At 36.7% G+C, this 16,528-nt stretch overlaps 1 protein-coding gene across 1 annotated transcript; it reads left to right on the top strand.

Annotated features, from left to right (window-relative positions):
* The first annotated feature begins 1,161 nt into the window (after positions 1-1,161).
* LOC122558345 (thyrotropin-releasing hormone receptor-like) lies at positions 1,162-16,202 on the top strand. The gene is made up of 3 exons (XM_043706806.1): positions 1,162-1,490; positions 2,533-3,424; positions 13,033-16,202. Exons 2-3 carry the CDS (start codon positions 2,627-2,629, stop codon positions 13,453-13,455), a joined length of 1,221 nt encoding a protein of 406 aa, XP_043562741.1. The 5' UTR covers positions 1,162-1,490; positions 2,533-2,626; the 3' UTR covers positions 13,456-16,202.
* Positions 16,203-16,528: the final 326 nt, after the last annotated feature.

Genomic DNA, 16,528 nt, shown 5'->3' with positions numbered 1-16,528 from the left:
TTTACTTGTGTGACTCTGTAATCATTTGCTATAAATTCTGTGTCTTATGGTCCTGCTTCACAACCACCTGAAGAAGGAGCAGCGCTCTGAAAGTTAGTGCTTCCAAATAAACCTGTTGGACTATAACCTGGTGTTGTGTGATTTTTAACTCTAATCAGCTTTAACTGAACCAACCAGAGTCAATCATGCAATGAATGTTCTGCAGTGTCCTCTATTCATGGTCGACTTTGAGAATTTTCATGGACACTACATGGTCCCTCTTCAGGGTCAGTCAGATATAGTGAAGACCTTAAGAGAAAAATGGTCACCTTGAGCATTCCTCATCCAGGTCTGTGAATTGCTGTTGCATCAAGGCCGGGGAGGATACCTTTGCTCTGACTACCCTATCCATACCTGGTCATTCTTGATTGGGTTAGTATACATTGAGGGATTGTGTTGGGATTTACTTAGGTGTACAATATCATAGAAGCACACCAGAAAATCATAATTAGGACTATATGCATTGGAGAGTATTTTCTATGGAGGCCAAATTAGCTACTGAGTTATCAGAATTGAATCTTATAATTAATTACTCATATTAACAGAAAATCGGTTCTTAAGTTTAACATTTCTCTCAACCGTAGCTATCATCATGTAAGATACAATTCATCACAATATTGTAGAAAGCAGGCATAATATGTTGAGAGCTGAAAATAACACTCAGTAATCACAATAGTTAAATAGCTGAGAAATAATTAAACAGCAGAAATTCATGAACCAATAAAACCTTTCAAAATAAAACTAAAGTGTCTAGAACAAATACTGATTTATTAAATATTAAAATGTAGCTTTCTTATTGCTGTTATTTCAGTTATAATTATTTTATAAACTAATTACTGAATCAAATGACCAGAAAGTTCAATAAAGTAAAATAGTAGTTGAAGAAATTTATTGGTCTATGTACCTCCACAAAACAGGAGGAAAAAGGCAAAATAGCAGTTTTGAAAAGTTCAGCAGGTTTTCTATTTACTGAAAGCATGTATAATATGGCATTACCATCAAAGAATTTGCAAAAATACCTGCTAAAGTATATACATAATAATTTCCAACTAAATATTACATTGGGAAACACGTTGTAGAACAATTGCAAAAGGAAAAGAAAGACTTACTACCTACATTATCCTAAAGCAACATGTTTTGAAATTGATGGGCATTTGATGACTAAATTGTTGAATTACGTGTAAGGATATAAGCAGTGTAACCATGGAAGCATATAAGCAGTGTAACTATGGTTACAGATATAAATTCAGATCAAAAGCATGTGACTAGTGGCTGATTGAAGGGGACTATATCAACCTGCCCTGATTGGGTTGCCTACAATATTGTAACAAATCTTCTACAGGGGGCTCTGCAGTCTTTCTCCATAAATCTTGCCTCATCAAGAATCAAGGATATACACACAAACCTTCTCAGAAAGCAAATGTTACCAATGCAGTGGATTTTACTTCAAGGTATGTTAATTACTTTGAAAATTATTATCTTTAGAGGAAGTACAAGTTTGAGAGAAGGAAACTAACATGAATTTTAAATTAAAAAACTCAAATATTCATTGTAAAACTAAATTAATGACTGAGTAGTGACTATTTCAAAATGTTTGAAGTAAATGTATTTCAGAATTTGCAAATTAAAACTATGTTAATTATACTGATTACATTCCTTACCTGCTTAATTGAAATATTACCAGCATTCATTGTAAACTAAGAAGAAAGACAGCTACAAATAGGGGTATGGTTAATATTTTCAAATGTATTAGCATTTTCCCACAGCGTGTAAGGAAGTTGATAATCCGAGATGATGGATAGTTTTGGCTAATCTGTGTTAATTTGTTTCTGTTTTCAATATAATCCAATTAATGATTAATTATATGTAAGGTATGCATGTGTGATTGTATTCTAAAGTTATTTTGAATCAATAATTCACTTTGGATACTCAAAGTAATAGTTTATCAATATATTTAATTATATATTGTAAGAAGCTTAAATCAACAAATAATATTCAAGATCCTGGAATGGAAAGATTGTACCAAAAAAAATTATGGCATAAAACAGATGAATGGAAGAATAAGTTTGTAAATTTGAAGATGGTCCATATTAAATAGTAATGGAATAGATATCTTTATCACATGTTTAAGTACTTGATGAAATGAAGTAGCATTTTGCAATAAAAAGAAAACTAATAAAATTATGTTTTCAAATAGATTCCAAAAGGACTATGTTTTGATAAATCCTTGAGAGTTAATAATTGTGCAGTTTCTTTTTAAATAAAAGCAATCTTTTGATATTTGTGAAGCAATTGATTTTCAAAATATTTTCAAGAAATTAAGCAGACGCTTTTCAAAAACTGGAATCTTTCAGTCTTCAAAGGTTAATTCACCAGACTGTATTCTTTGTCCCAAATAAGCAAACAATTTTGTTGTGGTGTGTGCATGTTAATAATGGAATTATGAATTGAATATATCAAGTATAAATAATGGCAATGGCTTATTTTTTACAGACTAATACCGTGTGGGGCCACAGAAGCATCATCGTTCAAGTTAAATCCTTTATCTCCTCTTAATTTGGGAGAAAAACAGACTTCGTTTTCCACTATGAAAAACATGAGTAGATATTTGACCCCCACTAACATCTCCCTAGCAAATTCTGCTTCTGCTGGGACTGACTTGATTTACAAATCCTTAGAATACAAGGCTGCCTCAGTGTTGTTGGTGTTGGCCATTTGTGGAACTGGAATCATCGGGAATATTATGGTGGTCCTGGTGGTCCTGACTGCCAGACACATGAGAACCCCAACCAACTGTTATCTTGTCAGTCTTGCTGTGGCTGACCTGATGGTCTTGGTGGCTGCAGGGTTACCCAATATTTCTGACAGTCTGATTGAGAAATGGATCTATGGGCATGTAGGATGCCTGGGTATTACCTACCTCCAATACTTGGGCATTAACGTGTCATCCTGTTCCATCACTGCATTCACTGTGGAAAGATACATTGCCATCTGCCATCCAATAAAAGCCCAGTCCATATGCACTGTCTCCAGAGCTAAGAAAATCTTAGCATTTCTATGGGCAGTTACATCCTTCTATTGCATGCTGTGGTTTTTCTTGGTGGATATCAACATCAATAGCAGACAGAATGCTCAGTGCGGCTACAAAGTCTCAAGGAACCTGTACTTACCTATTTACTTCATTGATTTCACCATCTTCTATGTGATTCCCCTGATTGTGGCCACTGTGCTCTATGGTCTGATTGGGCGGGTCCTTTTCCTCAGTCCTATTCCAAACCAAATTGAGGCAGGAATGGAGCGTTGGAAGGAGCGGCCTGGGACAGAAAGTAGCAGTTCACAGTCTTCGAGTCGGACAAGCAAGGGGGGAGTCTCATCTAGAAAACAGGTAATGCTGTGTCTTGGGAAATGGGCAGAATACAGTTGCAGGGTTGATTGTTTTGTGTAGAAAAGCTAACTGAAATACTGTGGTTTTAGTGGTAATGATTCTGCTGAAGAAAGGGGAATGATGAAAGTAGACTGGATCTGAAGTGAAGAGAATAATCAGAAACTCAATGTTAAAAAATAAATAGCATTCCCGAAGGAACAATTATGAGAGGATTTTCTTGCTTCAATAAATAATTAAAAAGACAGTAAGGAACATTTTCCTTAAGGTATGTTCTCCACCTGCACTCCTATTTTGCACTCACACCACACTTAAGCTGGTGGTGGTCTCTACGTTACACCTTATTTCTAGGTCACACCTTGGCCTGTCTCCTTAGTACTTTGACCTAATTTGACCCTTTCCCTTAGTTCCAACCTCATAATTCTGATTTCCTAATAGTCTCCTAAGTATTTCACCTCTCAGCCTCTACTTTTTGTCTTTCGTGATTTCGATTTTCATCTCAACTCTTCTTGTTCTTTTATCTCTGAGCACGCTGCTCTCCTTCCCTGTATAAATCTTTCTCTACATACTTGTACACCCACCCACATTCATCACTACCTCCTCAATCTTGCCATTTGGTGTAGTCTCGCTCTTCTTACTATATTGATCACTGATAAGGTTATCTCTTATTCTCTTTCATCTTCAAAGCCCACTTCCTTCTGTGTCAACCCCTGGAAAAACACTTTGGTAAATAGCTGTGCTGCTGACACTCCTTTACATTGGTGACACTGGATGACTGCTTTGTGGACCACTTCTACTCTGTTCATGGGAATGACCCTGACCTCCCAGTTGTTCACCATTTCAATTAACCATTTTGCTTTCATGGTAACATTCCTGTTCTGGGCCAGTTGCAATGTTTCAATGGTGAAGGGTTTATGCTGGAACCATTGATTCTCCTGCTCCTTGGATTCTGCCTAACCTGCTGTGCTTTTCCAGCTCCACACTTTTCAACGTGTTTCAACAAAGCACAATGAAAGTTCGAGGAATGACATCTCAATTTCCACTTAGTGAACTTGTAGCCTTGAGGTCACAGTATTAAATTCCATAACTTCAAAACTGACTGAATGATGCCTTTTCTCCAATTTTCTTACATTCTCTTCCTATGCTCCTAACTCTCCCCACAGCTTTGTCTTGTTGGTGCCCGTTTACTTTGCTTAGTCGAGAAGACTCAGTCTCTCCCATTCACATTATCATTTACAACTATTTTATGTGATTTTATCTCTTTCTCCACTATTAACAACCTCTTTGTCTTTTGCACTGAACACCTGCTTTTGTCAGAAGTACAAAAAGATAATTTCCTTTCAGTTCTCAAGAAGTGTCATATTGAACTCGAACCATTAACTCTGTTTCTCTCTCCACAGATCCTGCCAGACCTGCTGAGTTTCTCCATTATTGTCTGTGTTTGTTTCTGGTAATTAACTTATTTCCAACAACTAACAATTTCCAACTATTTAGCCCACGATTCATTGTAACATTTCTACAGCTTCTGATTTGCCACATCACATCCTCTCCACCAATCTAATTAAAACCCGCTCACCCCAGTCATTTTGACAATTTATTCTACTCAAGTTGCAGGAGTGTAGATCTGAACATCTTTAAAAGAGAACTGGTTTAGCAATCCTTTGTCAGATCTGGCTAGACCACATAAAATATAATCGGATCCTGGTCTCCAACAGTAAAACTGCTTCAGTTTCAAAGATCATGCAGAAATGAAATGAGAAATGTTCTTTCTTTTTTCATTACAATTGAACTCCTTGTACCACCCTTGCATGCCTCCTCTTCCCTCACTGAATGTGAGAGGCTCATGGATTATTTTTTTCAGAAATGTGAAGATCTTCTGTTCAGCTACCTCTGCCATTCCTGTTTCTTTTCCTAATGAACTCAAATGCCTTGATCCAAGGACCCCTGTCTTTGATCTGCTCCAGAAACTATTGCCTAGCCACTGACTCCATTCCTTTCCACTGGAACTGTCCAAGGCTAAACTGGACCGTTAGCAAACGTAGTATCATATTTGATCCCAAGTTGCACTCCTGATCATTTATCTTCGCCATCACTAAATCAGCCCATTTCTAAGTGCACAATATTGGCTGTCTCCACCTCTGCCTCAGTTCTTCGGTTGCGGAAATCCTCATTCATGCCTTTGGTATCTCTCTGTTTGAGTATTCCAACATACTCCTGGACAACCTCCCACAGTCCAAAACTCCATAAATGTAAACTCTGCTGCCTGAGTCGTATATTCTAGCATGAGCCCCAGTGCACATGGACCTATTTTAACCCTGGTTATGCAACACACCAGTTTTTAAATTCTCATCTTTTGAAATCCATCCCTCAATGGAGTTCTTTTGAGGCACTGGGGGGTCTCACAGACTGGAGAGCTGATGAAACACCTCAGCTGCCTCTCCTAGCTGGGCCATTAAATCTAACACAAATTATTTATTGGTGAGGCCAGTCAGAAACCAGCAACTCTTGTACTCACAAGCAACAGGGAGGAGGCTATGGCTGCTGCTAGGATTAACAACTAGGACTGTGGAGGACTCAGGAGAAAGGTAAGTGATTTGTTGGATACTTTGGGGGTGGTTTAAAAGCTTGGGAGTATATGGGAAGATGGGTGCAATAGGTTAGAAGAAAGGGTAGGGGAGTGTTGCTCAGTGGACAGCATCTGTCTATTCCAATCCCTTAATCAGGCACTGATTTCCTTTCCTTGAGTGATGTCCCTCCCCACAAAGTGACAAGCTGCCAATGACAACAGGAATTGCTGGGGAAACGTAGCAGGTCTAGCAGCATCTGTGGGGGAGAAAGCAGAGTTCACGTTTTTACAACAAGCTGCTTAAATCAGTTTGAGCTGTTGGGCATGCTGCATGGCGACTGGACAGCTTACAACTGGGTTAGTCTCTCCAGTGGCAGCTTGAGACCCTTCTGTGGTCATTAATTGGGGACTGATTGGTCAACTATTGGTCTCTCCATCTCAGACCTAATTCAGATGGAGGTTTGCATATGCAACCTGCTCATTTCATTAAGTGCCCTACTCTTCTCTAAGCATGTCCCCTCCAGGAGCAGAAGAATCTGCACACTATCTGTTATGATCTCATCCAGTCCTATAACATTGCAAGATATCTTTGCTCCTCAAATTCTGGAGCCTTATACATCACTGATTTTAATCACTTTACCATTGGTGACTGTGCCTTTAGCTGCTGAGACCCTGGGATATTATTTATCTGTTCCTTTTTAGCCTCCTTTAAGATGTCCCTTAATACTTAACTCTTTGATCAGTCTTTTGATCACGTGCCTGAATATCTAGTTTGGTTCAAATTCTGTTTGTAACTTGCTTGAGAATTGCTTTGGGATATTTTATTATATTATAGGTACTATATTAATGCAGTTGGTTGTTTTCATCAATCTGAAATATTTCATTCTGTGTTTGGATTTTAGCCATTCATTGCATATGAATTTATATCCTTTGATGTCAGCCACTCTCCAAATTAACAAGAGCTAAAAAAAAGTTTCCTTTATTCATTATGTGTAAAATTCAAAGTTTACGAGTGGATTTTAGTGCCTACCAAAACATGGTTGGTGTTACTGTGAAATTAAATGCTTCTCACCTGTGCATTGAGGTCAAACACCAGGTGAGGAATAGTTTTCTTAAAAACCTCAAGAATGCAACCAGTTTCTGTTTGACTCACATTGGTGGGTCTTTTGCCTTTCTGACAGGTCAAACACTACTATAGCATCTGAACCCATGGGGCATTTGGTCATTTGAGCATTCTTTAACATTGAATAAATAAAGTCTGACCTTTTAGCTCAACTACATCTTCCACAGGATCACAATGTCTCTCAATTCCCTTTGCATTCAAAAGTTCATTGATCTATCTTGAATACTTTCAATGATTGAACATCCAAAGATTGCTAGAGTAGAGAATTCCAAAGATTTACAGCCCATTAAGTAAAAAAGATTGTCCTCAACCTAACCCTAAAATGGCTGACTCTTATCCTGAGGTTGTGATACCTGGTTTAAACACCTAAGCAAAGAGAAATATCCTTTTGGCAACTTGTAGGTTATGCAACAGAATAATTTTATATATTTCAATCGTATCACCCATTTTTCTGTACAAATCTAGAGAATATAGGCCTTGTCCACTCAATATTTTGACATTGCATGATCATTTCACCCCAGGAATCATTTACCCCTTACTTAACACTGCATTTCTTGCATTTCCTCTGAGGGAAACATACCTATGCTGAGATAGGGAGACTAAGACTATATGCAGTTCCCCAAGTTTTAGCATTCAGGCACTATAAAAGTGCAGTATCAGATTTTTTATTCTTATACTCTAATCCCTTCATCATAAACACTAATGTGCTTCCTAATTGTTTGTTATTTGTTAATTTACTGGATTAAGATACATGTATACCTAGATCTGTCGAAATGTCAACATTTCTCTTGCTCTGACAATTTGGTAAATATTCTGCTGTGCTATTTTTTTCCTTGAAGCTGCAATGTTTCGACATTATATTCCATTAATCACATCCTTATCACTCACATACTGTCCATACATTTTGCAGTTTCCTCATAGTTTACTTGCCCTCATTACTTAGCAAATTATACTCACCTGATGAATGTACATTGTAAATTGCTGAGGCCCAAGAACTGATTGTTGCTATATCCCATTGTTACACCCTGCCAAGCCACAAACAACTTGTTTATTGCTATCCTTTGGTTCCTGTTTGTTCACCAATCCTTAATCAATGCTAATATAATACATGCAATCCCATGAGTCTTATTTTTGGGTAATGACCTGTCATGTATTACGTTAATGAATGCATTTGAAGATTCAAATGTGTTACATCTAATGGTTCCTGTTATTTATCCTACTAATTACAAATTCAAAAAGCTCTAACAAGATTGTCAGATGCAATTTCCCTTTCATGCCATTACTCTCAGACTTTGGTCAATATAATTTTCTAAGTGGCCTTTTATCACATTCTAACATGAGCTCCCATTTTCCTACTACTGATATCAAGCTAACTGGTTTGCAGTTCCCATTTATCATTCTTTTTCTTGAACATTTGAAACTTTCCAATTCATAGGGACTGTTCCAGAATTTAGGAAAGAACACCATCAACCAAGTGACTGTTAGTTCTTTTAGAACTATGGTTTCTGTTGGGAGTGAGGTCCAGGGGATTTGCTGATTTTTAGTCCTATTAATGCTTCTATTTATATTTCTATTATAATGTTAATCCTCTTCCCTTCCTCATTTTACTGCAATTCTGGAGGAGACATTAAACTGAGGCCCTGTCAGTCTCTATAGTGAAAAATCCAATGGCACTGTTTAGGGAAGAGCAGCAGAATTCTTGTCCCTCAGTGAAACCTACCAAAAACAGGTTTTCATTTTCATTTATCATTTTTAGGATCTTGGTATGTATAATTATTTATGTATTGCCACATAACAATAATGACATCTTCAAAATAAATGTATACTTAAGTCACATGTTTATCTGATTAGGTATTACTGATTGATAGTTTGACAGAATTGGGCTGTGGGTCCTATACCTCCACCAGAAAAGGCACACAAAATATTATAGTAACTTTGTCAGTGCTCCCATTACTATCATAAGGCAGGTGACTGAGTCAGAAATAAGGGAGTATGGCCTTTGTTATGGTTCCAGCTGATGTGATTACTGGACAAGTCTGATCCCAGAATGAAATATGGCTTGATAGACCATTTTTTAAAAAATTGATGAGGTGAGTCTTTTGCTGAAATACAAGCACACAATGCGGAAGATTTGATTTTAACCATGAAACCAAAATTTCTTACACAAAATGACAAAGAAAAAATAGAAGCTATTAAAATTTTAAAAATGTATGGTGGGTGTTGCTGGCTAGCTCAGCACTTGATACTGATCCCTAATTGTTCATGAAACAAATGGCTTGCTGGGTTAGTTAAGATGCGACCACATCGCTGTGGATCTGGCGTCATATGTAGGCCAGACCAGGTAAGGCAGAACAACTTTCTTCCCTAAAGCATATTAGTGAACTAGATGGGTTTTTACAACAATCAACAATAGCTACATAAGTATTATTATGTTTGCTTTAAATTTCTGAATTTTGTTAATTCAATTTTCACTATTCATGTTAGTTGGCTTCAAACCTATGTGCCTACAGCACTAGCCAGGTTTTCTCGGTTACTAGTCCAGTGACAATGTCATGATGTTCTTAAATATGACCCAATTTGAAAGGTGTTGAAACACAGCGTATTGACTTTGTAATAGTCAATCTAGAATCTTTGTGACCCATCTGATTTTGTCACTGTCACAATAGGCAAGCTCCAGCAACAATGAATCATTTCAGTGACATGGTGGCTCGGTGGTTAGCACTGCTGCCTCACAGCATCAGGGATCCAGGTTCAATTCTAGCCTCAGGCGAGTGTCTGTGTGGAGTTTGCACATTCTCCCTGTGTCTGCGTGGGTTTCATCCCTCAGTCCAAAGATGTGCAGGTTAGGTGAATTGGACATGCTAAATTGTACATAGTGTTAGGTACATTAGTCAGGGGTAAATATGGGGAATGGATCTGGGTGGGTTACTCCCTTGTCGAGCCCAAGGCCCTGTTTCCATACTGTAGGGAATCTAATCTAATCATTCTCACAATGATATATACTCATCTTTCGCAAAAGCTAAACTCTGCTTATTGAGTCTTTATAGGTAACATTTAACATATTAACATCACAAACTACCAAAACCTGCTTTTCCTGGCTTGTTTCCATAAATTGATTTATGATTCTGTATTAGTCTTCATAAGTCACTTTATTGGCTATCTGGAAGATACAAAATATTCTATTAACCTTTTAAGCAATTCCATATTATCCAATTCAATTGCAGGAGGGTCAAGTTTTGAATTTTCAATTTCTGATTCATTCTTCACTTGTTCCAATATTTCTATTTCAGTCCTTACATCGTTCACAGCTGTAAGTACACTCTTCTCCTGGCTATCTCAGTCATAAGCTGAAAATGTGTTGCTGGAATAATATCCTGATGAAGGGCTTTTGCCTGAAACGTCGATTTCGCTGCTCCTTGGATGCTGCCTGAACTGCTGTGCTCTTCCAGCACCACTAATCTGGAATAATATCTCAGTCTCAGTCATAATATTTCTAACATTTTAACTTGACACAATCATTGATTCTTTCTCCTGCCTGGATTACTCACTATGAAACTACATCTTTGAGCTTCTTTTTGATTTGAATCTTGTTTCTAATGATTCCCCAGAGACAGTTAACAATATTAATGCATTGTCTGCAACAAGATTTCAAACTTTATCATTTTACTTACTATAATTTTCATTGTTTATTGAGAAAACCCTTCAATTTCTTTATAACTAACTCACATGTTTTAGTAAGTTTCTCTCTGAAATTTGAAACATAGTCTGGAGGCATAGTCTTTGAGCTTTGGTTTATCACTTTTTCTTCAGTTTTAATTTAAATGGTCCTCTCACCTCGTGTCCATATATAAGTCCAAAAATGATTAAGCCTTGTGAACTCATTAGGAGCATCCCTAATGGCAAATAATAACAAATAAATTCTTTTATTCCAATTAAAAGGACATTCTTGATGATAAGCTTTACCATGCTGTTCAAAATTTGATGCCATCGTTCCAAATGCACCTTGAGATTGTGTATGATATCAGAGAATGTAAATTGTTTTATTCCTAAACTAGTAATAATTATTTTTATATTATGATGTAAAAATTCAACATTGATCTGATTCCATTTCTTTGGGTAATTCATATCGTATTAAAAATTGAATTAACTTTTCCACTACCGATTTTACAGTAAATTCTGTATATTTGACTTCATGTTGCTTTCACTTTCTGGTGTTGAGGTTCTGATAGCCTTTTCCTTGAGTATTCATACAACTGAGCTTAGAATTTCCCAGTTTCAAGTAAGCCCTTTAGGAGTCTAACCAAACACTTCTAGTCTGGAACTTTCAAACTAAACCCTTACACTGACATAATAGTTTTAAAGTAACTAATAGTTACTTAGTTTTAAAGTAATAGTTTTAAAGTAACTGTTTCACACATCCAAATTCAGTCAGGGCATCTGCAAACTGAAACCAAAAAGTTTCCAAGCTATGGGTGTTTTCCTTAAGAAAAACAAAAGTCAATTCCTGATCTTTCTAAATGAAAGCAGTCTAACGCTCTTTAATGTTTATTCTATATACTTATAAAGCTCTCCTAATGCAAACAAATTCTGATCACATTTCAAGAACTATCACTCTTATACTTACAAAATAACAAGGTTCATGGCATTCTGACAAGTTAATCATTAAACCTGGTCACACACACACAGACCAAAACCCATATGCCACTTATTCAAATCTGAACTCTAAAATAATTGATATTAAAATATATACAAGTCACACACATTACATCACACTAAATATGAACTAAAAAAGTGTTATTTGATAGCACTGTTGATGACCCCTTCCATTGCTTTATTAAAGATTGAGAATAGACTGAAGGTCTGTTAATTGGTTTGATTGGATTTGTGCTGTTTTCTATGTGCAAGGCATACCTGGGCAATTTCTCTATACTGAGACAGCTTGGCTAGGAGCATGGCAAATTCTGGAGGACACATTTTCAGTAATATTGCTCGAATGCTGTCAGAGCCCATCACCTTTGCTATGTCCAGTACCTCCTGCTGTTGCTTGATATCACATGGAGTGAATCAAATTAGCTGAAAACTAATATCTGTCATATTGGGCCCCTCTGGAGGAGGCCAAATGGATCATCATTTGGCACTTCTGGCTGAAGATTGTTGTAAGTGCTTCAGCAATATCATTTTCAAATATGCAATGTTATATAGATTTCTTGGGAGCAGATAATGATACAATGAACAAATTTTTTTCCCTTGATGTCCCCATTGCACTATGAACAGAGCTTTTGATGTATAGAGTGCAGTACAACCAAAATTTCAGAAAACCTGAAATGTGTGTTGTATCATACTGATATAGGAAGATGGAAATGTGTGTAATTCTTATAGAAGCCAAATGTAATGATGGAAGTCTGTAAATATGTTGCTTATTTGTCTCCTTAGACTGGGATCACAGCTTGGCTTGAGATTTGGTAGAAAGTGGAAGAGAAAAATGTTATTAAAAATGTGAAGTTTTCTTTAATCATGTACATTGTGTTACAGCATGGTGTAAATCCCTCTGCTAATTTAAACGTGACACACAGAGAAGCTCACCTCATGGCTCACCTCACGCTGTAACCTGTTAAATTTCGAGAGGCAAAGAACTATCCCAGAGGTCACTATTTAAAGTAAAAATTAACAATTTCATTCTTTAAGTCCAACAGAGAACATTAAAACAACAGCTATTTACAATTCCTTTCTCTTAAACCTATCTTTTACCCCCCTAGTCTACAATACTGGTCCAATTTTAAAAAAAACTTTTTTAAAATTTTAATTAAAAGGTTTCTCAATGATCTAGCAATTTTAAATAAACTAAATTCTTGAAGGAAAATACATTTTATTCAAGATCACTACAAAGTCTTAATACAATGTACGGATTTTGCTTCTCTACAGGTCACTAAGATGTTGGCTGTGGTAGTCATTCTATTTGCTTTACTTTGGATGCCATACAGAACAATAGTAGTGGTCAATTCCTTCATAGACAAGCAATATGAAAATGCTTGGTTCCTTTTATTCTGCAGACTGTGTGTGTATGCCAACAGTGCTATCAATCCTGTCATTTATAATCTGATGTCCCAGAAATTCAGATCTGCTTTCAAAAAATTGTGCAATTGTAGCCGAGATGACATACAGCAGCGTCCCTTGTACACAACTCCTCTTAACTACAGTGTGGTGCGAACTCCAATCACTGGGAGCCCTGAAGTCAATGGCAAGCAACAAGGGGAAAAGCAGACACAGCAGGAGGAAGCCAGCAACATCAAAACAGAAGGAGGTAAATCTTCATCAAAAGAACAGATGTATTTTAGTGTTGTTTAGAATTAGACCTTTATTTAAAATGCTTTGGATCAAAAATATAACAGTAAATTAGGGAATCATTTTCTTTGGCTATCAATATGTGGAGCATTTATGTGATATAAGTAATGCCCACAAAAACACTTTATTCAGCTGACCACTGTACTCTTCTTGATAAATACAAATCATCAGGCGTAATCTCAATTCCTAAGAGGTCTTGCAGTATTCAGCACAAACCATAACCACCATGGCTGTGAACATTTGCAGTCCTTTGTTCATTCAGGTACTGACCAACTGGGACCCTGTGTTCTTGACCCTGTTAGTCATTCTGGGCTCAATGGAGATTAAGCCCACCACTAAAAAATCCTGTCAGGTGCCTGCACTATTAGGGATACTACAACCTGGAAATGCCAATCATTTCAGTGGAAACCCACTGCTTTTGGAACAAGAGGAAGTGATACCTAGAGACATTTCTATGTTTTCCATCAACTTCATAGAGAAAGTGGTCAATTCAATACATAAGATTCCAAATTTCTAAGCGTCCAGATTATATCTTCAGTCTGATTTACTTGCTGGTCAATTCCATAAGCTCATACCTCTTCCCATTGGGTGCACTGGATACATTAGCTGGTTGGAGGATCCTCTGGTCACGATGGTGGAGTAAACAATCCCTGAACATTTCCCCCTCCCATCCGTCCCTGATTATGCCTCCTTTGATTCAGGCAGTGTGTTATGACACAGAGGTCTGGCGAAATTGATGGGAAGGACCTGGACATAAAATATTTAGTGTGTACTTCACTAGCACAGCACACAACTTAAATCAGAGGGTTCAAGGTTCACCCCAAACTGCCGCATACCTCATTTCAATAATCAGATCAAGCCGCTGGTGCCTCTACAGGAAGTACACTCATTTCAGAAACTTACTGTTCATCCTTAGGGATAATGCCACTCCTTGGGAGGTCAGCCAAGGCTGACAGGAGTCAGCGAGAGACAGTCAACAGCCAGTGATGGTGTTGCACATACACTTTTCTAAACATTGAACAAACATTTTTAGTGGTTGGACCACACTCATGCCCGGAAAACATGCTGTACTTAGGACAGTTGGCTTTCCATTTGGAGTCCTAAAGCAACGTTCTCAAGGCTGATACATTGTCAATCACTTTTCCAGTTTCCTTAGAAGCAAGCTGTAACTCTGAAAAATGGTCATTTGGGTCACCAAGCTCCATCATGAGCTTGAAATCAAACCCCAATGAGCTCTTTACACAGTTTTCTTAATTATGGAAAGTCATAAAGGAAAGCTTCCTCAATTCACTATACAGAGAATAGAATTAATTTTATGGATGTGGAGCACACTGGGTCAGAGACTTAAGCCACAAAACAGATTATTAACAAACCCAATTTAAAATGAGCCACATTTTGCAATCAATATTAATTCAAAAATTGCCTTGGTCTTATTAAAGCTCTGATTTTTATGTTCATGAGGCCATTGTTGTATTTGCAGTGGCGACTTGATGGTGTGGCTGCTTTGTCGGTTGACAGTTAGGAACTGTTTGTATGTTCTCTCCTAGAATAGACAGTGTAGAGGGTTAGGACACAGATTTGATCCATATTGTCACTTGGTTCTCTATCACAGCCATTTTGTGATGGGAAGTCTGTGAGACAATAGTGTTACCAATAATTTTACAAAGAAAAGTGAACAATCAGTTAGTTTAGTTTAACTTTAAAGAAAACTAGGAAAAATTCACTGGCACTTTCATGGCAATTAGAAGTGTATAGAGCAGAACCATGAGAAAAGGGCCTGTGGACTTTTGTTAAAAAGGAGCTTCTAAACTTCTCAATACAAACATTGAGTTTACCATGCATAATTTCTGCTTAAATATATTTCTCACTGGATCTTTATTTGAATATTATTGTTATCTTTGAAATTCTTGCTCAATTTAAAAATAGATTATTTTATATTACTATTTTCATAAATACATTTGCAATTCATGCTGGATTACTTGTATCAAGATTTCGAGATTACTCTAGCTTGTGAATAAACTTGTTTTCTCAATATCTTTAGTTGTTTTCCTCAATCTCTCAGCTGATTGCTGATGCTGTGTGCATGCTATCTGTTCCTATAATCTGTTTTATTTTGTTTCTGTACTAAAATACAAGTTTAATTTTAATCGTTCATCTGTATTCAACTCGATTATTAAGGCTATTTCATAGCTTGTCAAATGACTTGAACTTTATCGTATATCTATAGACATGTTTCAGATAGCAATTTGTTTAGATGTTGGCTACTCAGAAATTTCCTTCTGTATTATTTTATAATCAAATTTAGTTGAAACAGTAGTACCTATGTATTTCAGTGGTGTAAATTGTTAAATATATTAAGTAATCTTAAAAGTAATGTCAATTTACATTGCCATACTGTTGTAGACATTAACAGAAGATATTCATGTATGCGGTATAAATTGATTGTCAGCTCAGTTACATGCATGCATACATTCTGGCAGAAAAACATAATAACGTTGCATGCTAAATAGTGTTTGTTATGAAGTTGTTTAAAATAAATCACAGATAAATAATTTTTGATATATGATATAGTCTTACTGTGTGAAAAGTTTCTGCAAATTTTATTTGTCCAATAATGTGATGCTTAAAGCCCTGATATTATACTGCTGTATATATTGAGTCTAGACTGACCTATCAGCTCAACACGGAATAGCTTAATCCTATGTCTCTGGCTCTTTCAGAGAGCAGCTGAAGGCAGAAGTACAATGCAGTACAAGTACTGTTGAAATTATCTATCTAGGCTGCATCTAGCAGTTTAACATGGCCTTTAGTACTGGCAGGAGAAAGTGAGGTCTGCAGATGCTGGAGATCAAAGTTTCTAGCAGTTTAACATGGCCTTTAGTACTGGCATTAATATAATTGTGGCTGTGAGATGTTTCTTGATTTTTGCAGTTGCCAGTTGAAGAAGGAAGCACAAAAGGATACTGCATACAATTTAGTGCATGATAGGATAGATTGGATAAATAAGTTTTACAGAATTAAGAAGCTTAATAATAAAACAGTATAGATTTGCTTATCCATTGTTTATCCCACCAGC

The sequence above is a fragment of the Chiloscyllium plagiosum genome, chromosome 17 (assembly GCF_004010195.1).
Source record: "Chiloscyllium plagiosum isolate BGI_BamShark_2017 chromosome 17, ASM401019v2, whole genome shotgun sequence".
Lineage (NCBI taxonomy): Eukaryota > Metazoa > Chordata > Chondrichthyes > Orectolobiformes > Hemiscylliidae > Chiloscyllium > Chiloscyllium plagiosum.
Note: the sequence above shows the minus strand (reverse complement) of the source record. Positions and strands in the feature narration are given on the sequence as shown.